Below are 25,524 nucleotides of genomic sequence, written 5' to 3'. Positions count from 1 at the left end.
TGATGAGTAAGAGCAGACATGAGATAATTAGATACAAGAGAAAGGACAATTAGGAATAATATTATCTCATAAGTTGGTAGTGCCCAGGCAAATCAGCTAACAAGAACCAGGATTTTTTTCAAAACATTCCTCATCTTCATTTCCTGATAACATATTAACATTTGCTGATTTGCCCCATGCTGCATTGAACGCCATCCAACCCATCATTGTTCCTTCTTGTTTTTTGCGAAGATAATGGTTGTGTCATCAGACACCTTCCTACAAATATAATTTGGAGCCTGGCAGCTGCTAATTTTAATGTGGACAGGTGCTGGTATTTGGTCCTAGTGTTGTAAAATGACAAATGCTCATACATAGAAGAGGTACAGGAAGTTTTTCTTTGAATGTGCTAGTAGTGATGCCCACTCAATGTCACAAAGTAATCTTTATACATTACAGTCACAGACAACAGGGTATTTGCCAACTGACAGTGTTCACTATTACCCATTTGTATTCTTTGAATTTCACACATTGGTAAAAATACATATACATGCATATTTGCTTTCACTGGTGTTTTTAACATCTGCCTAGGTTTCAGCTATAAAGGTATCCTAATGCTAACCAAAAAATTAAACATATTGTTATAAGTCCTGCATTAGTTTTATTTTTGAGGCCTTTTTTCCTTATTTTAATCCTTTTTAGTCCTTTGATGTCTACACTTTTTCTCTACTCCATCTATCGGGACAGTCATGGTTATTATACAAGCTGGACTTCAAATATGTGTGCCTTTATTCTTCTCTATTACATGGTGGATTGATGTGATCAGTGATTCACACAATAAATATAAAGATATTTTCACCTTCTTTTAAATTTAATGGAAGTGACAAGTATTTCTGGAAAGATTAGCAAATATTATCTGTACTTGTAAAAATGTTTTTGACTGAAGTGAAAAGAAATATAATAAACACATCCAATGACTAATATGCCGCAATACATTGCATATTTGTTTTTGCCATGCAAAATAACAACTTGACCCATGTCATAAACATCAACACCAGCAGGTATGATATCAAAGTAACGCTCACAAGGTTCATAAGTAAAATGACAACCTGTAGAATAAAGCTCAGCAGAAGATAAGTTAATGGAGTTACACTTGGCAAAAAGATAATTTATGAAGCAGCATCTAGCAAAAAAGGAACCTGCAAAGTTATTAACTTCAAATAAAAATCTAAAGAACAAAATGCAGTCACAGTGGAAGCTACAATACAGAATTAGATGATGTCCAGTGGGGACAGAGCCACAATACACACTATACACTCCAAAAGATCTGTGCTGGAACACAATTAGTATCAGGGTACATTAGATATTTGGCATACTGGAGCACAAACCGCATGGGAAAAATCTGAAAGCTAGCTCCAAAAAGGTACACAAGTCTCCTTTTTAAGACACTGGTCTTTTAGGATTATTATTTAATAACAGCTGAACACATAGGCTAAGTATAAAAATAAAAGGTATATAAAGAGAAAAAGAGAAAAGATCTGCAACCTACTGCATTTGTGGAACATCATAATAGGAAAGAACTGTCACAATGACAAAAAAAGTAGCAGGGTTCTCCCCAGGCCCTTTGAGCTGGGTGCACCACCCGGCACTTTTCAGCACCCACCCGGCTGTTTTTGAGTGGTTACTAAAGAGTTTGGTCACAATACAGGGGCTGCCACCCACCTACAATTTCTTCCCACCCGGCTTAAAAAAAATTCTGGGTTGAACACTGAGTAGTGATGGAGGAAAAGGGAGAGTCCAATAATCCTAATGCTCTCTATGCCATAAATGTATTTTTCTATCATAAGGGACAAGGCAAAAACAGCCCTGGGAGAGTGCTGTACTTCACAGAGTGTGACATTCACAGAGAGTGTGATGTGCTGCACTCTTTGTCAAGTTTTGCCCACTTCTCCTTACCAATACATTGTGGCCCAGGTGTTATCTGAAATTGCTGTATTTGAGTATGTCATTATATATTTGTCAAGCCCTGGTAATATTGAAGCAGAATGAGGAAGAGCATGAGTTTCAGTGTTGATGTTGGGGCCTGGATACAAAAAATCTAATATATATCTAACAGATATGCCAGCAGTGACCGTGATGATGTTAAACTATGATGATAGCAGGGGACAATCTAACTGTAAACTCAGATTTGCGAAAACTGGCAAGTATGTCAAACCTTTGTTGTTTGTGAGTTAATAATCTGTTTCAGTATTTTTCAGAGATATGAGGTTTTTCTACACACACTAAAACAGAAATAATAGGGAACCCCTCAAAATGAGCTGAGATAATATAAACAGACATTGCAATTAACAAAAATATAAATATTATTAAAGTGACTCAGACTAATTGACTCAGAAAGTACTATTTGTCTGACAAATAGCAAAAGTTCTTCCTTTGTGTGGTCGTGTCTAGACATTTCTGAACCTGCAGCTACTGTTCTTTATATGCAGGGTGAGATCTTTGGTCACTGCCGCCTCTGACAGTTAGTCTTCAGATATTTACAGTAAATGCTAATACTGGCAGAATGAATGTTAGTGAAGTTCAAGTGACCACATGGGATGGCAAACATAAAGCTCCTAACTATATACAGTATATACAAAACCCTATCATGATTGGTAGCATTTTTCAGTTTTTTTTTTTATTTGAACAGGACCAACTGGCATTTAAAATCATCGGCTGAATATGTGAATATCAGGCTGAATATGTAATACCAGCCATCAGCCCTATCGTCACACACTGCAAATAAAATCTATATAAAAAAAAAATACAAGATTGTAATGGAATGATTACCTCACTGGTTCTGAAAGTGATGCGGTAGCAGAATGGAGACACTTCTTTTTCTTTGATTCCATCCACCTTCTCCCTGCGAATACTGACTGCTACAGGTCCCAAATGCTCATCTATTCCAAAATAATTTTGATGCTCTAGAAACCAAAATACAGCGTGGTTTTAAACACAATCTGCTGGGAAAGTTGCAAATGATGCATCAGTCTTATAGAAAACGTTTTATTACATACCAGGATATATTGTTACAATCAAGATGTCTCTTTAGTAGAGAATACAGAGAAAGAGACATCTAAAATGTGTTTTACCCTTTAGATATTTTCTTCATTATGTGTAATTACTAAAAATACCCATTTTAAATTTTGGATAATGCAAATTAATACATCATATTTACCAATTGCAGCCAACTAGTGGAGCCCCCATGTAAGATCTCTGTGGTCTACCATGAGTTTTCAAGTAAATGTTTTGATGAAATAGACCTGAATATCAGCCAACCATCTGTCAAACTGTACAGCCAAAAAGCTTGCAGGTACAAGACTTACAAAAAACAACATGCTTTGAAAGTTTAATAAATACATAGAATATATATATATATATATATATATATATATATATATATATATATAAAATATATATATACAAACACACACGTCCACACACGTCCACTTTTTAGAAAATAAAGACATTGTAGGAAGAATTGCAAAAATTTGCAAACACGATGACTTCCGGAGGAGGAGTCAACCGCACCAGCTGCTCTCTGTGTCCGCTCCGTTGCGAGCCAGCTTTTTCTTCTATCTTCGCGGCGGGTCCCGCATTTGAAACCTAATATAGCCGGCTCCTAGAGATGAGTGTTGCTGCCTTGCACTCTCTCACTCACTCTCCGCTGCGGAGCATGAGCTTTCCCAGAGGCGTCTGCTACAGGGAAGTGCCGGGCAGCCATTTTATCACGAGGTGTCCAGAAGCTTCTTCTTCCCACTAAGCCAGCTCATCATCCCCTGGCTGTCTCCGCAACCTTGTCTCATTCATCGGATCTGGGGGCATCTAGGGGCGGATTTGGACCTCACATATTTGAGATCCTTACCTCCTACTCCAGTGCCGAGTATTGTATCTCAGAAGGGGACCCAGGTGGCCATCTTACCTCATGAGGCCTAGAAGCTGTTCCGTCGTGCAAAGCCAGCTTATCCTCCCCTGACTGCGCTTACATTCCAGCCTCATCTACTGGGCTTGGAGGCATCTAAGAACAGATCAGGTCCCTAAACATATAGGTCTCTTGCCACCTTCATTTTGGATCTGGTATTGTCTCCCACAAAGGGGCCCGGGCGGCCATTTTACCACGTGGCCCCTTTCTACTCACTTGGCTCTTACATCTGATGCTGAATAATACCATAAAATAATACCTGTGCCCTGGTTCTGTAAAGTGGAAATTACTTTACAAAAATACTCTTTGTCATTCTTTATTGGAACCTAAAAGAATTAATCATGTGCAGCTAATCCTACGATGAGTGGGGCTCCATCCCCGCCGGGCTCTACATGTGGGTGACTACACAAGCATAGATACTGAGAGCGCTACAAGTTCCTCATTCCCCTCATTTCATATACCTCACTGCAACTTCATAAGCTTGTCTCCTGCTTGCCATGGGCAAAGGGAAACCCAACAGCCAATCCTCCCAAAAGAGAAAGATTGGGAACTTTTTTGCTCGTTCGAGAACCCCTGGTCCTAGTGGGAGTGGTCCTAACACCAGGCTCTGCACCACACATGCCGCTATGTCAGTTCTGGAACCACCTGACTTTATGCAGTAAGATTTATCCTCTACCTCTTCCTCACCTATAAGGGAAGACAGAGAACCTCTGAACCCCCACAGGCCTCCATGGCAGAATTTGAATCATACCTCACACGCATTCAAAACTCTTTCCGCTCTGAGCTGGCCACACTTAAGTCTGACCCTGGCTAAAGAATAGAGGAAAAAGAACAGGTGACCGAGGACCTCCGCAGTCAAGTACAAAACTACACTCACACCCTAAATGAACACTCTGTACTACAGTACCACTCTGTACCAACAAGACGATCTGGAGTACCGGAGCCGTTGCAATAATATACGGACCCGAATGTTACCGGACTCGGTTGAGCCAAAAGATCTACACGCAGCTGCAACATCTCTGTTTAATGACCTCCTTCAAAAGCCAAGAGATAATCCTATAGAGATAGATCGCATTCAAAGAACCCTGGGCCCAAATCACCAAGATCCAGACAGACGCAGAGACGTCATCTGCTGCATTCACTCGTACTATCTTAAAAAAGCTTATCATGCAGGAGGCCAGATCACAGGAGGAGTTCACCTTTAACAACCAGCCTATAATGTTTTTGACCGACCTCACCCACAATACTCTCGCTCCGCCAAGCGTTAAAACCACTATTAGTCATGTTGAGGGACAACAACATCAAGTATAGATGGGGCTTCCCGTTTCAACTTTATGTGCACAGAGGAAGCAAATCTGCAACCTTTCGCCAACTGGGAGACCTAGCAACTTTCCTGGCAATGTTTGAACTACCCCAAGTAAATCTCCCGGATTGGCCTACCCTGTCTATGCCTCCGATCCCCCCGGCGGCCTCCGAGTGGCAACAAGTGCAGAAGAGACCCAACCTGAGACCAGATGCAACGCTCTTCACAAGCTCCGCCGTGACCACTGACTGCACCTATCAAGGCCAGATCTAAACTCAGTTTACAGAGACAGTTTTTTACGCACTTGTTTTCCCTTCATTTTGGATCTGGTATTGTCTCCCACAAAGGGGCCCGGGGGCCATTTTACCATGTGGCCTCGGGACTCTAGAAACCTCCCGCAGCTGCCGCAACCCCCCTACCCCTAACTATAGCCAAATACTTAAGGTTCTGTCTCAACACAGGCTTCAAGATGTATGGAGGATTCTTAATCCACATGGTAGGAATTACTGATTTTACTCCTCCGCTCGTGGCACGTATTCGAGGATTGATCATCTCGGGCTCCCACACTCTGATCTTTACAGGGTAAAATCCTGCACTATTGGCTGGATAACCCTATCAGACCACACTCTGGTATTCATATCTATTGATGTATCTTACAATTGCCCTAAATCGTGGAATTGGAGTCCAAATGAATCTCTCCTCCAAGACCCAGCAGTTCTGGCAGATGTTGCTACTGAATTATCTTATTACTTCCAGACCAATGATAACCCTGAAAGCAATCCTCTTCTGACCTGGGAAGCCCACAAGGCGGTTATTCGCAGCATATTTATCAAACATGGGACTAGAATTAAAAGGGAACACCAGCAGGAGATAGGTGACACTCTTCGCCTAACTGCAACCCTAGAATCCTCACATAAAACTTCCCGAGATGACACTGTGGGCAAAGAACCCTGCGGCCTTCATGAGAAGATTTCGTTGCTTTGCCTTGAAAAGGCTAAGTCTGGCCAGTTAAATGCAAGAGAATGTTCTACGAACATGGCAACAAGTGTGGCTGCATGTTAGTCAATGCTCTCGTTTATCCTGTTTCTCATGGACAGCAACAGACGTAAACTTCACCACACCAAAGACATAGCGGAATCCTTTCGCCAATAATACTTGAAACTGCTTAATATCTCAGGACCATCTTTCCCATACAGAACGGGAGAGAGAAAGTGCAGTTGATCCGAAATTATCGAGTGTCATTATTTCAAGTGTCAAATGCCTTCTCTCTCTGTTTCTAAAAGGAACATGCCAGAGGCACTTGTTTCTGCAGAAGAACTCCGCTCTCCACAGAACAAATGGAAAGTATCCTATATTGGACCCACAAGGCGTCCATTTGCAGCAGATTCCAAGAAACCTGCTACAAAGTTGTTTCACACTCCAGAGAAGCTACATCACGGCTACACACATCAGACCGCTGCTGGAGGTGTCAGACAGAGAAAGGTTCTCTCCTCCACATCTTCTGGAGCTTTCCCCTTTCTGGAAAATTTTTGGGTCACAGTCAGATCCATACTCCAGCATGTCAGACCACTATATTACAGATGAATTGGCTTTCTTCTTCTTACATACGCATACAAAGCATACAAAAGCATAGAAAACTTTGGTAGTCAGACACCTTATCATTGCTGCTATTTCCTGTGTAGCCACCTGTTGGCGGAACCCTGAACCACCTGAACTCACGTCCTCCATTCGAGGCACTAGCAGGAGGGTTGCTAACACCTGGTTCTATTGGTCGCAATTTACAACATCCATTGAATATCATATCTACTTTGCCCAAACTTAAAAATCACTGGAGCTCCACGATGACCGCCCATTGACTTACCCTCATGACGCCTTTTGGCCATCCCCCCAAACAAACTTCCTTTTTGGGCGGCCTCCCCATTAACAAAGCTTGTCCCCCTGCCCCCTCTTCGTCCTTCCCCACCCCCCGTTATTCATTTTTCTTTTCCTGGTCCAGTATGATCCCACATGTCAGGTTTTTTTTTTTTATTTCCTGTACCAGGTCACTTGAGTTTATTAGAAACATTTTATTTGCATTTGCAATTTTTAAACTTTTTTACTGTTATATTTTGGTGTTATTGCATTTCATGCCTCCCCCTCCCTGTTTTTTTTTTCTGTACTCCTTTGAAATTTAAAGATAAAGAATGCTTAAAAAAATACGCAAACACAAGGTTTTAAAATATAAAATATGCAATGTAGGACCATATTTGCCCTTTATCTTTTTTGAGTCTTTCTTGGCCAGTGTTTTTATGTTAAATTCAATTTGTCATTTTATCTTTTGCTGTTAGCAGTAGACACAGATTACATATATGTCTGAAAATGTAAATATAGCTGAGCACTGGGTAGAATGATTCAGATTTTATTTGTAGTTTTTGGCTTTTAATAAAAGCAAATGTTCCACTTAAAAAAAACAGATTTGTCTCCTAAAATGCAAAGCTTTTCCAAATGTAAATGTATATCTGGGCACAATTAAAATAAAACATATTATAACACTGCAACATTTCCCCATGTTTTATTCCTTTTACTAAGACTTCAAGAACAGAAAAAAAGAAAAATAGCTTGTAGCCTAGCAAACTCCTAATTTCCTGATCACTCTGTTTTCCTAAAATCTCATTCAGTGTAATTTAAAGTCAGTTCTCTTTTACTTGGAAGGGTATATTCACACCCTTAAATATAGAGATAAGGGGATGGGAGGGTGTTCTGTAGTTTAGCAAAAAACTAGACTGAGCTGACAACAGCTGACAACACTGCTTGGGACTAAGTAGGAAACAAAGTGCCTGCATTGTCACCTTAGAGAGGAAGTTAAGAGTTTTTTGTAGGATTAACAGGTATTTTATCTGCAGGTGCTACACTAAACTCAGTCAAATGTGCATGTATTACAGAGATGTACTGCTTATGTTTTTGTTTTATTTCCTTTCATCTGAGAATGAGAAAATTGAGAAAATCCTTGTCAGAAAACCTTAGCGTGCCCTAAGTATTCTAGTAATGTATGAATATTTTGATATGCTGAATGTATAATGCATGTTATGCTTCATAAATAAATCAGAAGACCTAAGAAACAGTATTATGTGATTGTTCTCAGTTAACATGTTAGTATATGGCTTTGTGCTATATAAGTTCCCCTTCTATATACAGAAACTTGTTCATACCAGCAGGCCTGTACTGCTTTGTGTTGTCCAAAGCACTCCCAAGGCATGTTTTTTCCTGATACTTGTGTTTCTTTTTTAATATTTCTATTCTGACAGGTTCCCTTTACCTAAGACAAAAACACATAATAACAGGATATACCCACTTAGTATTTCTTTAGTTTAATATAAGCTCAAGCATGTCCTGTTTCCGGACATGTTATAGATTGCTGGTGGATTTATTTGTTGCATAGTTTACACAGACAGCAACAACAATTTATACAGGTTTTTATAAATAATTGTAAAATCTAACAAGGACCCCTTTTTTGCTATATGTACAGAGGTAGTAAGAGATTCTTGCAACATAAATCTTTGCATCCTTCCTGTTGATTGGTCTTAAGAGGAAACATGGGCAATAGTTAGCTAAAAAAAAAAAACATTAAAATAAAGAAATACCAGGTACCTTACAATATGCATGAATATGAAAGCTACAACAACAAAAAAAGTATTCTATAAAGGCCCCAGGGGAAATAATTTTCAAGGGGGTATTATTTATTGGTCACCATGGGCCAAATGCAGCATGTAACTATTAAATAGTTTATATATTAAATATATATAAATAAAAAGAAGAAAGCTGATTGAACTATTAATGAACTAAAATATGGAATGATTGGATCAGTCTATAATCATATTAAATGTTTTGAATGTGATGATCCGGAAGGACCCCTGGGAAGCTTTACTTCATAAGCCAAATCACACTTTTCCAAAAAGTACACATAAATTAATTTTGTTTATTTTTTTGGGAAAGGTTATAGTGGCAGCATAGAAGAAACGTTCCCTTAGTTTTCATACAGTGTTATCTCTGTTATCAGACACTATGTTTCTGGAGAAGATGACGGAGGTTGTTACTGATTCTATGCCTAAATTTTAAAAGGTCTGGTCAACCTGGCTAGACCATCATGCCTCACCTGATTTAAACCGCAGACTATTACATTTATATGTTACCCATTTAATTTTTTTTTATTCATTTTGGCTGTATTGGGTTCTCCTTCATTCTGTTTCAAATATTGTGTGTTTTCGATCACATCCATTTTTTTGCGATTGTATTGTTCTCGTTCTCCTATGCTTTTATTCATATTGTATGGTTTACTTTACCCTTTTGTGATTGTCTTTTTGTAATTTAAAAAATATCATTTTTTGAAAACTCTAATAAAATTATTGACCATAAAATATAGAATGAAACATTGCAAAAGAAGGAATGTACAGCAATGTGATAACTTGGCTTTAATGCTTAGGCTGACCTTACATAGAACTTCATCAGCCCCGGACCCACTCTCAAAGCTAAATTACATGCAGAAGCCAGCAGAGGAAGTCCCCTACTACCCAAATCATCTGACGTGCTCTGCATTAGATGATCTAATCAGTGAATAGGAAATATGCATTTGAAGACTTGCAAACCATGTGCTTGTCCTTCTACTAGTCTTGGACTGCAGGAGGCTAACACTGCTTCAAGTTCTGGTACACTCTGTGTATCTGAAAAACTAAGTGTAATAAAGATCTGCATTGTGTCTTCTATTTCTACCTAAAGTTCTGCTTTTAGCTCAAGTTCTTTTTGCTGTGCATAGAGTAATAAATTGCCACCAATTACCTCACAGGGACTTTTAAAGCACATAAAATCACACTCAGAACTTTATTGCAACATATTAAAAAAAACATACAAATACAGGACCATAATTGTATATTTGTTGCATACTTCTAACATGTGTTCCTCAACAAATATTCAATTATAGTCATGTATGTTTTTATGTATATTGTAATAAAGTTAGATTTTGATTAGAGTATGATTTTTTGTACCTTAAAAGTCCCTGTGATGTCATTGGTGGTCTATTTGGTATGTCGTACAGATAGGAACTACTGACATAGTTTAGATAAACTGTGCATATTATTATTATTATTAGGGTAGGAAATGGTTAAAACATCTGTCCAGGTTTTGTTTTTGCCACGTGTTCCACAAAGAAAATATTGCCTTCACTTCCAGTCTTATAGATGAAACAAGAAGTTAGAGGAAATCCATATTCTCCATAATCCTTCATATCAAGGGAATTGCCCTCCTAAACAGCTGTCTTCTAAACAAGTGCCCCCACTGGAAAATCTCTTTTTATGTCTATTCTTGAGAAAACAACGTCAGAACACACGTCAGAGGATTCTCGTCTGATAATTGCTAGGGGCTAGTAGAGAATATATATAGTAATATATATAATAATAATAATAATAATAATAATAAATGTAAAAATAAAAATAATAATAAATGTAAATGTATAAATATTATAATAAATGTATCTGTGACATGACTGTATTAAATGAGAAGCCAGGTATTATTGCTCAGATATATCATATTTTGATGGGTGTTGAAGAACAATGTTTAGAATAGGAAATATTTGGCAGTGCATGTTAAGTGGTTCTCATGTTTTGGTGGGGTTTAAACACAACAAAATATAAGTAATATAAGGACTATGCTATTAGCACTTTGCTCAAACACTGCAAACACTCATTTGCAGTTTAAAGTGGTTCCATTTATAGACTCACCTAATGTATTAAAGATTAAAGCATTCAGGACCTTATGTTCCTTCCCCAAGCATTATACAGTTCCCATTAGGAAGGGACATAAGGTCCCCAAAGCTGGAATTGTTAATAATTTAGGTTGGGCAATAAAAGAGATCACTTTAACTGAAAACAATCAGCTTTTACTGACAGCTAACAAGTCTCCAGAACTGATTTTCTGAAACATTAGGTACATATAAATGAATTGTGTGGTTTCCTTTTCCATTTCAATGAACATATACAGTATATCCTCATTTACCCTATCTGGCTTGCATGTATTATAGAGTGATAAACCATATTGTTCCAATATCAAATCTGAAAACCAATGCCACAAAAGAGTTATTTTGTGTAGGATTTGACACAATGGCCTTTAGCTCTTCAAATAGGGATTGAACCCAATGGACACTGAAATATCCCAGACTGGACTAAAATTCTGCTCCTATGGCACCATAATATTTATACTGAAGTTAGGATTCTAATCCAGATTGTGTATAAACAACGTCTGGTAGTGTTAAAATTGTCTAACCAATGCGCTTTTTCTATTTTATCCCAGTAAAGTTGAATTCCATTCTTTTATTCTAATAGGTTTTTAGGCTTTGCAGTGTTGCATTTTACATATTTTTATTTTGGTACATGGTAGTATATTTTTTTTTCCCACATGTACCCTGTTAAAGTTAAAGTACATGTACCCTGTTAAAGTCTTAAAGTATACTATCTGGGCTCCATCCTCCTGTAAATATCACCGGATACTACCATATGCAAAATGTACTTGTAAGAAGTAAAGTTAGAATGCCCTACCTTCGTTGTTTGCCCAGGGCGCCAAACACATCTCCTAATTATATTGGGGTAGGGTCTTTTTTTACTAATGCTATCCCGCTGGATCCAAAATTTTAAAAAATGGCTTTAAACACACATTAATAGTATTACAAAATTTCAAGGATTTTTATTTATTAATTTAAAGCTAAACTTCAAATTTACCCATAGTTCCATTTCCTTGACCACTTTACCTTCTACAATAGAACATTTAAAAGCTCCAGCAGCTACCTTGAGTCCACCTCAATTGCTGTCTAATGGACTACAAGTATCATCAAGCCCTCTTCTACTGATCTGTGCTATGCATTGCACTCCTACTCACTTCTGCTATTAGCTTCCCTTTTGTTCAGTCATTAGGTATTTTTATCATTTGTGGCCATTACCTATGGAAGGCTGAATATAGGAACATGTACTGTTCTCTTGCCTTTGGTGTACTGACCTACTGCAGGAAAGGAAGGCTTGTCACTGTGGGGGTAGTGACAGAGTAGCTTTCCAGCTCCAGGGGCCATGACAAAGTAGAAGAAACCTACAGACCTATCTCTTCTCTTTACAGGTACTTGTTCTGCCTCAGGAATATTCTGAAGTATCAAGCGAGAGTTATGACATCACAGAAAAAAATGCTTAGATTTCTGCTGACTGCTATATAATTTGAGCAATATTATTGACTGTGCTTGGGGAGAGAGAAGATTATCTTTATCATAGAGTTCAGCTCTAAATAAATCAGCTCTAAGTATTCTCCACTGCAACAATGGATTACCATTAAAGCAAAAATAAAGGAATATATATTATATATTCCTATATATATGTGACAAGGAGCCTACAGCTTCTCCTGTTGGCTGAAAAAGGTCCAAAATTTTTGTATACAATATATCAGATTTACCTGATACAATTATTATCTTATAAACTGCAATGCTGTACAAATGATAGGCAATATATACCAAAAATTTACTATTCCCCCTAAACTGCACAAATAACACCCTGTTGGCCGAAGCAGATTTTAAATGACAAGTGGAAAAATGTATATCATGGGCAGCACTGACATTTTACTAGAAAAGCAATACAAAAAACATTTACAGCTGAATAAAATTATAATGGCCCAAAAGCAGGTAAAAAAAAAACAGCAAAATGCTTGCAGCCGTACACAATAATGGAAAGTTCCAGGTGTGAGAATATTTTTGTTTACATAATCTGAACCAAACATTGACAAATGATTCTACAGGTATGGCATCACACTTGTGTGGAGTTGTGTGGGATAGGATCCATTTACTAGAGAGACTTAGAATCATCCTAAATATGCATCCAAGTTATGCCAGCTCTATTTCAAGCCTGGGGATGATAAATAAAAGTTTATTTTCATGGCTTCTCCTTAACCCCACTGACCTTCAGTAAAAGAAGAAACATTAGAGACGGGAAGTCAGTTTTACTCTCACTACACAATTATAAATGTTCATACATCATACTGAACCATCAAATAATGAGGCTGATTTAGTAGATAATCTTAGTTGATAATCTTCACACACTTGATTGTGTGAAAAAAATCATTTTAATGATCCAATCACGTGAAAAGCAAATTCCTGTTTTCTTAATTTATCTGCACATGACTGAATAAATAAAGTCAAAATTCACACATTTTAGTGTGCTAAGATTCTCAACTCCTTTAGGTAACCAGTCCAGATGTCAAACAAATGTAATATCAACTGGTATAAGACCTGCTGGTAACTATCAGGTAGTATCAGCCATAAATATGCCAAAAGACATCATGAAAGCAATTTATTTATCTTTCTCTTAAATCTACAAAGCATTTCGATAAGGTCTTAATATGAATATTCTTCTGAAAGTCAAATATGTTTTCCAGGCATATAGAGCGTTTGGTGCAGACACTTGGTTACCATAGTTCTGGGATAGAATGATTTACCATATTTTAAAATGATAAAAACAACATTAAATGTTTTAATCACAGCAATGTTTGATCCAACATGTTAACAGCGAGGGAATTCCCCCTTCCCTTCTCAAATTTTTTTTTTACTTGCTCTTTGTATCCTTACTCAGCTCTACCTATATCCCACATTACCCAAGGTTGACTGGCCTGAAAAATGTTCTTCACCTAATTTATATAATTGTTGTATTGTCCTATGGAAGAGAAACCTTGCATTTGAATAGATTTTAGTGATCACAATAGGTCTTTTTATCACCTGCCTTATCTTAGGGAAACAGACAAACATTAAGCCCATAACCACCCTGACTTTTCAACTCAACCGTCACAAGGGAATAACAGGATCCAATCACAACACAACATTATGGTCAAAGGACACAAGGAATAACTACTGTGTCCATTAACTCAGCTTCACTATGCACAACAACTCACTCAATTTCCTAATTGTACCCTACCTAGCAACACACCAAAAACGAATAGTTACACTATGAACATTTACATTTTTGGCTTTATATTTTTACAACCTATATGTCTTGTCTTGAATAAAGAAAGAAAAAGATTCAAATATGGTTTCTTCATAAGCTTACTTAATGGGCCAACATGACAAGTACAAGCGGAAGCATGCCTTTGTACCAGTACCTTAAATTTGAATATTTCTAAATATCATATTAAAACGACCATTTGCTTTTTAAAACAAATGTTCATGTGCACCAAGAATACAGATTATCCATCATTAAACAAGATTCTTTGACTTGCCCATAATAAGCTTTACTTACCAATTTTATTTTCAATCCAGTTTTATGGTAATATGACAATCTAGCATGCCAACTATAGATCAAAGACATGAAATGAAAGACAGCAGAAATGAAAAAAAAACATACCTTTTCCATAAAAGAACCTTCTATAATAGTATGCTCCAAGGTCTATGTACTCTATAATGTAACGCTTTACTTTTTCTCTGTGAATAGGTTGGTTCTCCCTTGGCACTTCAAGAACAGAGACACCAGCATTAGTGCAGTGGGAACTGAGCGATGACTCAAAGGAACACATTTCTCCACTGGTCAAGGCCAGAGAATTTGCCCTTGAAAGGGCAATCTGCCTGTCATTTTCCCCTCCAATCTCATTTCTGAAGTATGAACAGCTCAAAATGATATCATTGCTTTTGCCATCGCCTTCATCAGTTTCCATATTGGTTTTAGTGTCAGGATCTTCTTTGCTGTCTACCGCAGTGTCGCAGCCCCCTGACTGGGTTCCAGCAATTGAGGACTGTGATGCTGCAGATGCCCCCGTGGTTATATTTTTTCTTTTTGCAATGTTAGCCTGAGTTTCCATGGCATCATCAACATCAAACAAAATGCTTTGTACATCATAGTGGGCAAAACTTTTTTCACATGTCCAGGGGTGTATACTCTTTTCAAAGCTACCATCCTCAACGTCAAAGGAGCACTTTAAAACATCAGGCTCGCTTGTTACACTTCTTTGCTTCTGAAACAGTGCAGGCTCAAACGATTGTGTTCTCAAATACTTTTTGAATAGTTTGTCTCTTTTTTTCCCAGCAAACAAGGAGCTGTCCAAATAATCCAAATTAGAAATGCTAATAAATGGTCCCCTAGAAACATGTCCAGCAGTGTGCATACGTGGAGAAACAGCAGGATCGTAATGAAAAACCTCCGAAAACGCAAATTGCCTCAGATTTGCTTGCTCCATATTTTCCATTCTATAACCTTTAATCATTGCAAACAAGTTGTCTCCACACAAGCCTTGCCTGTCTATTGACGATGTACTCCCATATTCTCGATGCAGAGAAGCTCCAGTGTTTGGATTAACAGCATTTTGGTCAAGAATATCATCTGTATCAGTATCGCTAATGGTAACATCACTGTTACTTCTCTGCCTTATAGGATGAAGCAGCCCCCTGTGAGGTGAATGGCAAAATAAATCTCCATTCAAATATTTTATTTGTAATATTTCTGGATCATAAGACTTCTCATCGATATCAGTGTGCTCATTTTTTCCATCTGAACTTAAAGATATACTCTCATAACTTAATCGAGTTCTATGTTTTAAAGACATTTTGCCGCACCGTTCTTCTAGAGAATCCTTTTTTGGCAGCCATTCAGAAACTTTTGCTCTTACACCCATTTTGGGCATTGCTGGTGTTCCATTGTTCTGTCCATTCGTATCAACTTTCCCTAAGGCATTTACTGTTGAAGAAGGACCCATACTGCTATTTACAGTCTTAAATGTTCTTGCAAAAAATTCATCTGACTGCATGATGTTAAAAGAATCCTGGAATCTTCACGGTAGTTGCCTTTGCTACTTTTGTCCAACAGGAATGTAGTTATTTTTTATTTACATGATTATTCATTTTCTGACATCCATGTTATTTTTAGAATTTTAACATGTGAGGCTTTTCTAAAATGTCTGGAGACATTGCTGAAGATAATTCTTTCTGTTGGATGTGACACAAAACCTGTTAAAAAAAGAAACAAAATAATAAATATATATAATTAGTCATTATATAATTTTAATATATATGTTATATATATATATATATATATATATATATATATATTATAAATAATTAGTTATTTTAAAGCAAATAATTAACTATACTAAATGGCTGTTAAAACTTTTTTTCTAATTCTGGACTGAGGGGGACACATTGCAACCCCTGCCAGGGGGTTGCAACCCCTGCCTCCACAAGAAATGGTAAAATGATAAAATGTATAGAAATATAGGAGTAAATGAGCAATAAAAGCTTGGTCAATGTTCTAATTTTTACACACATGACTAAAGGCTGAGCACCTGTTGGAAAAATATGTATAAATTTGTTTTAAAATTGCATCAGACACCAAAAGACCAACTGAAGAATTTATTTTTCCAATGTGGAAACAAAAATGAAAACCCTTTGCCACTTTCTTGCAAAGCTAAAAAAAAAAAGTTAGGTTTTTCTAGCTGGAAATTCTAGCTGGTTACAACAATTTTAAGTGGTTCTATGCAAATGGCGATTCTTTGCATTTCCCCAATGACTACCAAAAACACATAGTTCTGGATATCTATTTTTGTTAAATTGAGATTTTGTTGGCCAGGGAGTCTGAAATTCCCGATTCTAAGCATCTGAAAACGTGGCAATCATGATCTACATTTAGTTATGTTCACTCAAGTATTGCCTGTTCTAGCTTTTATGCATAATGCAAACAGATACATCAGGAAGACCTGTGTTTTTGTCTTCAGTACATTTGTAATGTTCTTTGTAATGAATTATACACCAACTGAATGAGTGTGTTTCTTTAAGAATGCTTTTTAGAGATTAGGTACATATTGCATGTGTCCACCTTGACACCAACTGAGGGAACACAAAACAAATGTGCAAAGTTTTACACAAAGTGCTAGTGGCTGCTGTTTGTGATCATAGTAACACATGGAAACATGATGTACAACAATATAAATGTGCACAGTTTTAACACAAAGTGCCGGTTGCTACTGTCCATGATTATAGTAACACAACAAAGCACCATGCACAACAAACGTTCTACCATTCAACTTCAATACACTGGGAAAGCCTAGCAGCATATAACCAACATAAACATCATCATTTATTAGCCATTTTGCCTTACTAAAAAGTTAAAATGCATTTAATAAACATTTCAGATTAACCTAAAAATCACAATTTGAATTTTGTCATAATAATATTCTTTTACCATAATTTCTTTGTAGTTGCAAATTTTCATGTGAAAAAAGCAAATAAAATAAACTTTTTATATAACATAGATAAAAATGCTCAGGGTAATGTTCATTTTTTGTGCATCAGACCAATGAAAATTATTTAGAAACCTCATTGCTTAGTCTGCATAGTTCTTGTGAAAACAGCTGGCATCGATGACTGAAGAAATTAAATGAGCCTGTGATATTTAAATTAATAGTACTAAAATTAGCTTAATCATCACTTCCTATGTACGGTGCATGAAGAACAATGGGTGACTCATGGTAAAAACTGTCTTAGGGGAAAAAAAGATGCCTCAGTTACAAAAGACAATAGAAAAGAACTATGTAACAAAAGATGTAAGACATTTCAATGAATTATCTTTTTAGGAAATAGGTACAATAGAACCATTTCGAAGCAAATACATTCTTAAGGTAATAGGTATAGGGTGTATAGGGTGAAGGCAGACAAAGGTGAGGTCTGGTATAGCAGAGTACTAGTGCTGCTTTTCTGCAGAAAATTTTTTTTGATATATATATATATATATATTTATATAAACAGGTAAACAGTTCTGGTAGATACAAAGAGAAATATTTTTCCTTCTTTTTTTGTAGATGAGACCCCCCAATGCGCTGCTCAATCTAAAAATCTAGTCCTACCAGTATGGCATCAAAACATATCAATAGATTGGTTTTACTTATATGCATATATGGATAGTAAAACAAGAAAAAGAAAATCATATACCTTTATCATTACTACTTACTTAAAAGGATAAATCACAATTACACTGTAATTTCAAGTTTAACAATGCAGAAAAGACAATTTTTTTGTTTTTATTTTTTGAGACCTGATTTTTGGGACTCCCATATTCCCGCATTTAGTTTATTCATTCCCACTGCAAATGGATTCTCCCAGTTAGGGACCCCTGCTCTGGATCATCTAGGGTTTCTGAGTATGTATCTATGTATGTTTATCTTATACCTATGCCTTCAAGTGGCCAAATATTATTCCAATATGGAAAACTAATCAAATCAGTGAATGCAGCAATGACTATTAGTTTAATATTAAACCAGTACATAAAATGGAGTATAGTAGCAGTAGAGAATATTAAACATGTAAGATAAAAAAGGGTATCAGATACTAAACCAAAAAAAAAAAAAAAAAACACACTCATTGTCCATGATATTACAAGGGTTCTGGGCAGTGAAACCTGATTCTTAATGCAACCTGAGTCCTTGTCAAGTGTCTTTTTGCTGATAAACTGCTTGCTTGGATCCCATTATCTGGTATCATGCATCTCTAATTGCTGTAACCAGCTTGGATTTCTAGATTTTTTTCATCCAGGAACACCTCATGATATCTGGCCTTGTCACACACAGCTCCAGTGTGGAGAGATGTTCAGCCTATTATCACACTCAACCCAACCATCAGCAGGAAGTACAAAATAGCATGGACAAAGACAAAGAAATATACTTAGACAAGGATAAGATGGCCACCTGTGTTCACTTAATCCTGTGCTCATTAGTCAATGTCACTGAAAAAATGGGACATAAAACCACAAGGGTCTAAGCATCTGAAACAAATCCACGCACACATCAAAAAAAAAACAGGAAGACATACACGAAGTAGCATGGATGTAAATAGAAGGTCATACAAATCATGAAAAAAATATTTTCATAATATTTGAAACAACCTCATTACAGGATGTGGAGCAACTCTGCAATATTTGGATTAAGAGCATTTTGCTAATGTGAATCTGTGTGATTTTTTCTCGTTTGCCTTAATATTTCTAATTAGATCTATTTGATCTGCACATAATCCATCAAGATGGCTAATCATGATTCATGGTGTATGTGATTACTGGTAGACCAGACAAGTCTGCAGGAATATGTTTTGGTAGAATTTAAAATATTTAATAAGGCTCATTGATTTGCCCATCCAACTGTTTATATAAAAGTTCCAGAGCTTTGCACTGAACACATTGCTGCTAGACAGACATTTTGTATGATATTTTTGTCAGTAAAATATTCCAGATTCTTTGTATTTGATAGGTAAGAATTTTCTTCTCCACTGCCCCCCCCCCCTCTAGATTGTAAGCTCCTCGGGGCAGGGTCCTCTCCTCCTGTGTCACTGTCTGTATTTGCCTGTCATTTGTAACCGCTATTTATTGTACAGCGCTGCGTAATATGTTAGCGCTATATAAATCCTGTTTATTAATAATAATAAAATAATAATAATTATGTCTATGAATTTTTTTATCAGTTTCCTGAGTAATACATTGCAACTTTGTTACCAATACAAAAATTCTGTTAAACTACCTATGGGTTTCTGTGGTAGTCTTAGCCGAACCATGCTGAACCATTCTTCCCTTCGGCACTGTGAGGCTTGAAATGTGTTCTCTGTCACTTAGATATCTGACAGATATGGCAGGGGGGCACACAGTCTAACTCCCTAAGTTAGCACGTCCACAAGGTTGGCATGCACACATGGGCACAGCACAGGGAGGAGAGGCTCGTTAAAAGGCCAGAAGCTATTTTAGCCTCACCAGTGGTGATGGCTGGTGCTGTGTCTTTGCTATTGAACGTCCATTCCATGTACAATTGATATTCTGTTCTGACTAGTTGCCTGGACCTTACTAGTTGGCAGGCACTACGCCTGCCTACCACCAGCTCTGACCTGTCCTCGCTGTGGCCTCCCTCCCCTGCCTGCTGGACACTGCCTGTATACACCTCTCTGCTCAAGCCTCTCACACCTCAAGCCTCTCTTCTCTACCGTTGTAGGTAGAATGACCATATGGGTAACAACCTGGTGGCAACTTTCAGCTAAGAATCTAGTGGCCACTAGCGCTACTGGTCCATCACCCATTGCAGGGTACTTTAGGGAAAACTAAATGTTGTTAGACTCTGTGCCTGAGAAGACCCTTACATGTTCACATCCAAAAACATTGATGTGAAGCAACCCTGTTCACATCAAAATAAAAATGTATATATCATCTCAAAAATGCTGCATTTTTTATTGCAACAAAATAGAATGGAGTGCCAATTTGGAGAATTCAACTTCGATTGTCACTTCTGACATATCGTATTATGCTAATGTTCCAGCATTATCCAGCAATGAAATGTTTTGATTTTGTTGAATGTATTGTTCTGTTGAGATTCTCACTGAAGATCAGTACTTTCTTTAAATATGTGCTTTGTTTTGATCACACCTGTAATCAGTAAATCATGGCGTTGCTCACAGGCTGGTTTACATTCTGCTTGTAAGATGTTCCATCTCCTGTTCTAGCACACTCTAAAAGAAATGGATAACAAAAGACAGATACCAGTGCAAGCACTTATTTCGGTGACTGCTTGGAAAATCAGACATTCTGTTAGGGCATGTAATGTAAGCAAAGGATCTCCATATCCTTTCTACTGGGCTGCTTAGTATATTATCAACTCTGAATCAGTGATTGGGTTATGTACATTTCACTGAGCATCAGAAGTCGGGCAATATAACAAAGTACCAATTATTTAAAAAAGATTTCCTTTAGGCCAGGAGGACTGACTTTGTACTATCATTTCATTATCTTTTTCCTGTTATTCATGCCATTTCCCTCGTGGCTAAATCTATTAATTTCTGCTGTGTCAGTTTTAATCACTCTCAGTCTAATGTCTGTATTGATTACTATCTCATCTATTTACCTCTGTAGTTCAGTTCATGTTTTATCTCTTCTGCTTAAAGGGAAATATCATGTATAGTGTCAGTAAACACAGTTTTCAATGTATTGTTGCCCATTCTAAATAATTTATGATGTAGCTTTGTAGCTGGTCCTTACCACGCGCAGAGAGTACGGATTGATCTACCCAAATCACTACAACCCCCCAACCACACACACAGGGCTGCTCATGCGCTCCTTCTTTCTTTCCCTGAGCACTGTTGATAGTAGTAGAAGCTTAACAACTGCAAATAGAGACAGGAATTGTGCCCATCTAAGCATTTTCTATTTTCTGTGATCGGGTTTAGTCATACCGATCTGTTGTTAAAAAAAAAAAAAAAAAAATCTGGTAGATTTGTATTTAACCATAAAAACAGCAAAGTACAATCTTTACATAGAAAGCTTCTAGAATATTCAAGCAAATACAAATGACCATGTATTTATTCAAACTATACATACTCAAGCAACTGTAGTTAGTTAAAATATCTAGCGAAGTTATCCCAGTTACTCAAAACTTACTAACTATATATAAATATACTGTGTGACTGTAAATGCCAGAATGTGTAAAAGCATATACTGTATACTAATAACATTTGAAAAAGACCTAGACAGGGATTAAGTAAATATTTGTAGAAACACAGAGTGTAGTAGCATCAAACAGGATGTGACATACATATTAATCATTATGTCTACCTAGACCCAGTTCTCTGTTACTATACACCCAAACATTATTCACAATATGTTTTTTTACAGATGTTCAATGCAGTATGTACAGCAGAATTGGATAGGCAATATTACATGTTTTGTACACAAATATCCACTTTTTCAAAGAATTATAAATGCAGATTTGTTTAAAAAAATTAGAATTATACAAATAATATTTGACCAACAATCTATGACCATAGTAGAAGTTACAATATATCATTACATAACATTATTATATGTGCATGTCTCTATTGTCCTGCAAAAGTGCATCCAAAACATCCTAAACAGATGGGGTATTTTGAGCTTCAGGTTGGACTGCCCTTTTTGTTCCTGTAGTACCCATCTGCCTTGAATGATAAATACAGAACTCATCAGCCTAACAAAAACTGCTGTTACTAGCAAGACTTGATTAATGATTTACAAATATATTGATAGATTTAAAAATATTTGATAAGGAAAACCCTATACAGTGGGGGATGGTGTTAACCTCCCTAGCGGTTCATTTCTTTCCGGTTTTATATGTCTAAAAGCGGTACATTGTTTTTCATGAAAATTTATTTTACAGTATAATATAATAGTATGAGTATAATAAAGTTTGAAACACAAAATCATGTAAAAATAATAAATTGAATAAATCTATATATTTAAAAAAAAAAAAATTAAAAAAAAAAAAATACATATTATACTCATACTATTATATATACCGTAAAATAAATGTTCTTGAAAACAACGTACTGATTTTACACATCGACTGACGTGACGCGACTCGGGGTTACCGCTATGGAGGTTAAACATAAAGAAAAAAGGTTTGGGGTTTTACAACACTTTGCCAAGGTTATTTCTGCCAAGCTGACTTTTTACATGCAGATTATTAAATGAAACTTTTCAGATTTCAATGCATTGCTGATTTAAATCAGAACTCAATTTGCCCAGAACTCGGAATGAGCAACTTCAGTAGAGAACCCTTTTATGTAAGGTAAAAAAATGTTTCTGTTGCAGGTGCAACACCCTTTCTTTTAAAGGCGGTCGAGAATGAATGGGAGCGCAAAGCCTCCCAGGATATCTACTTCAGGCATCCCGGGAGGCTCTTGGGCACTCCTTCTCCACATACCCAAGCATCTCAGGCATGCGCAGAAAAAGCCTTTTTGCTCAAAGAGAAAAATGTACCAATCTCACGCATGTGCAGTGAGATCAGCAATTTTTTCTTTCTATCCTACGTCACCTGATCTCGCGCCTACGTCACCTGATCTCTCTCTGAGATGAAGATGTCAGTGCCCGGAGCGCCGGGACGGATGCCAAGACGACGTGGGACCCGATGCCGGACACTCCCGGAGTGACTGGACTGCCCTGCGGGATTAAAGGTGAGTGTGTTTTGGGTTTTTTTTTTTGAGTTTTGAGTATAGTTCCTCTGAGCTGTGCTTCTGTGTTTTTCACATATTCAGGTCATTAATAATTTGTATTTATATAGCATCGCCATATTACACAGCACTTTACAAAGTCTATAGTCATGGCACTAACTAACCCTCAAAGGGGCTCAAAACAACACAGCCTAAAGCCAATTTTTTGAGAGGAACTTAACTCCATGTTTTTAGGATGTGGAAGGAAACCATAGTGCGCGCAGGAAACCCACGGGCACACACAGGGAGAAAATGCAAACTCCTTGCAGATAATGTTCTAGCTGAGATTCAAAGCTGGGACCTAGCACTGTAAACGCAAGAGTGCTAGTCACGGATCCAGCTCTATGCTAGCTCCTAAACAAGGGATCCTGGAGATCCAGTCTATCGGTTGTGTCTATGCACAGGAAGGAGGATCCCTGTCCCATTGGTGTTCTTGTCACTTGTGTAAGTGAAGTAAATGTCCTGGCATCAAGAACATGTTGAAAAAGCATCAGGATACACATTAATGTAAAATTTATATAAATGCAAATTTAAATTGCTGAAAGCACTTTTACTTACTGGTTTTACAGTATGTTACATATTATTCTTGTCAACAAAGGTAATCTTTCTTTTTTTATGCCTCCTATTCCTGTTGTTGGGCTTTAGTTTTTGTAGCTATATCCGCGCTTCACTGATCACAATAATACATGTGTTAGGCTCTTTCTGAAATCTGCTGAAATCTGGTGTTAAAAACTATATTTTCCTTCAATGTTTTGGCTTGACAAAGAGCCATAAGGCATGAAATGCTGCTGAATGTAAACAGTCTGGGAATGCAATATTTGGGTCATGATGATTAATTTCTGTTGATCGGTCTCAGTATGTGTGCTACGGTATCTGTTGTGATTGATTCTAGAGCAGTGACAGTTCGTGCTTCCTGTTTTTCTTAAACAGAACACTTCAATTTCATCTCAATCGTTAAAACAACTCATCTAAATTCTTAAAAGGATAAGAATACTCTAAATGCAGAAGTCCTAAACCTTCTATCCTCTCCGTCTCCTACACTGACCTGAAACCTCCCAACCTCCTCTCTACAGATGAATACTTACTGAGATTCAAGCAGAGATTTACACCCTGCTGCCTGCACCTGTGTGGTATAACCCCATTGAGTTGTATGCGGCTCAGTCTATTCCCGTTCACCTTGTTAGAAATCTGCCCATAGAAGTTAGTGAGGTTGTAGTGTACAGGTATGGGCAGTAGAGCGGCGCTAGATGTAAACAATCTCTGGACTCTGTGCCTGACTCCATCTAAACACTAACCTTTTACAGGGATTAGTGGGGAAGTTTAGGTTGGTGTAATTAATTAAGAAGGACTAGAACTACCAAATTTAAAGTATACTTATCATCTAAAGCAGACGTCAGCTCTCACTACAGTGTTCCTAGGGCTATTTTGGAAGAGACAAAGGGGAAGAGACAGAACAGGACAACAATGAAGGAAAAGGATGGAACGGCCATGTCCACTTTCCTAACTCTGAACTTCATTTGGACCAAGGAAAAGTTTGCATCAACCATTGGAACTGATGTAAGCAATTGTTTTAAATTAATTTCTAATTATTGTTTTATGCTAAAATTGGGGTAATAATTTAGGGGTTTATTGGTTATATATGCCTGTGTATTAATAGATAAACTGGTTTTCATTCTGGTCGTACTGACCATTTTAGCAATTGCGTACACATTTTTATCTATTCAATCCAGTAAAGATATTCATACTGTTCCTGTAGAACAATTATTTATTCAAAGCACAACAACAACATGTCATCATTTTTATACCCTCAGTGCTGGCATGTACTATACCAGGGGTGCCCACACTTTTTTATGCGGCTTGCGAGCTACTTAAAAACTTGGACTTAATAACTCCTGTGCGCAGGGCTCCACGATCTACTCGCGTTGCCTTTGCAATCTACCGGTAGATCGCTATCTTCCTGTTGGGCACCCCTGTACTATACTATAGGTTTACAGAAACCTACCACCATTTCACACTTGGTGTATGTGTAAGCTTATGTGGATGCTGTAAAAAAAAGAAATGTAAGCCCTGCTAAGGTTTGATGGAGAGCTTAGTGATCAATGAAACGTTGCAACAAGAAGGATCATTATACAATTAAATTGCTTGACAGCCCAAAAGTAAACAATTCAATTCAAAAGTAAACAATGAATAAATGATATCAATCAAGTCAGCAGAAAAGTTCACCTAATCCTAGGATGACTTTCCTTTTCTGGTAGTCTGCAAAAT

At 37.2% G+C, this 25,524-nt stretch overlaps 1 protein-coding gene across 1 annotated transcript in view; it reads right to left on the bottom strand.

Annotated features, from left to right (window-relative positions):
- Positions 1-25,524, bottom strand: part of SIPA1L2 (signal induced proliferation associated 1 like 2) — a 124,605-nt gene that overhangs the window by 76,153 nt on the left and 22,928 nt on the right. The window contains exons 2-3 of the mRNA XM_072410258.1: positions 14,636-16,227; positions 2,809-2,942 (exon numbers count right to left, since the gene is read on the bottom strand). Of these exons, the coding sequence (XP_072266359.1) occupies positions 2,809-2,942; positions 14,636-16,028 (1,527 nt within the window). The 5' untranslated portion in view covers positions 16,029-16,227. The remainder of the gene's footprint in view (positions 1-2,808; positions 2,943-14,635; positions 16,228-25,524) is intronic.

The sequence above is a fragment of the Pyxicephalus adspersus genome, chromosome 4 (assembly GCF_032062135.1).
Source record: "Pyxicephalus adspersus chromosome 4, UCB_Pads_2.0, whole genome shotgun sequence".
In the NCBI taxonomy this organism is placed as follows: Eukaryota; Metazoa; Chordata; class Amphibia; order Anura; family Pyxicephalidae; genus Pyxicephalus; species Pyxicephalus adspersus.
The sequence above is the reverse complement of the archived record's forward strand: the minus strand, read 5'-3'. Positions and strand labels throughout refer to the sequence as shown.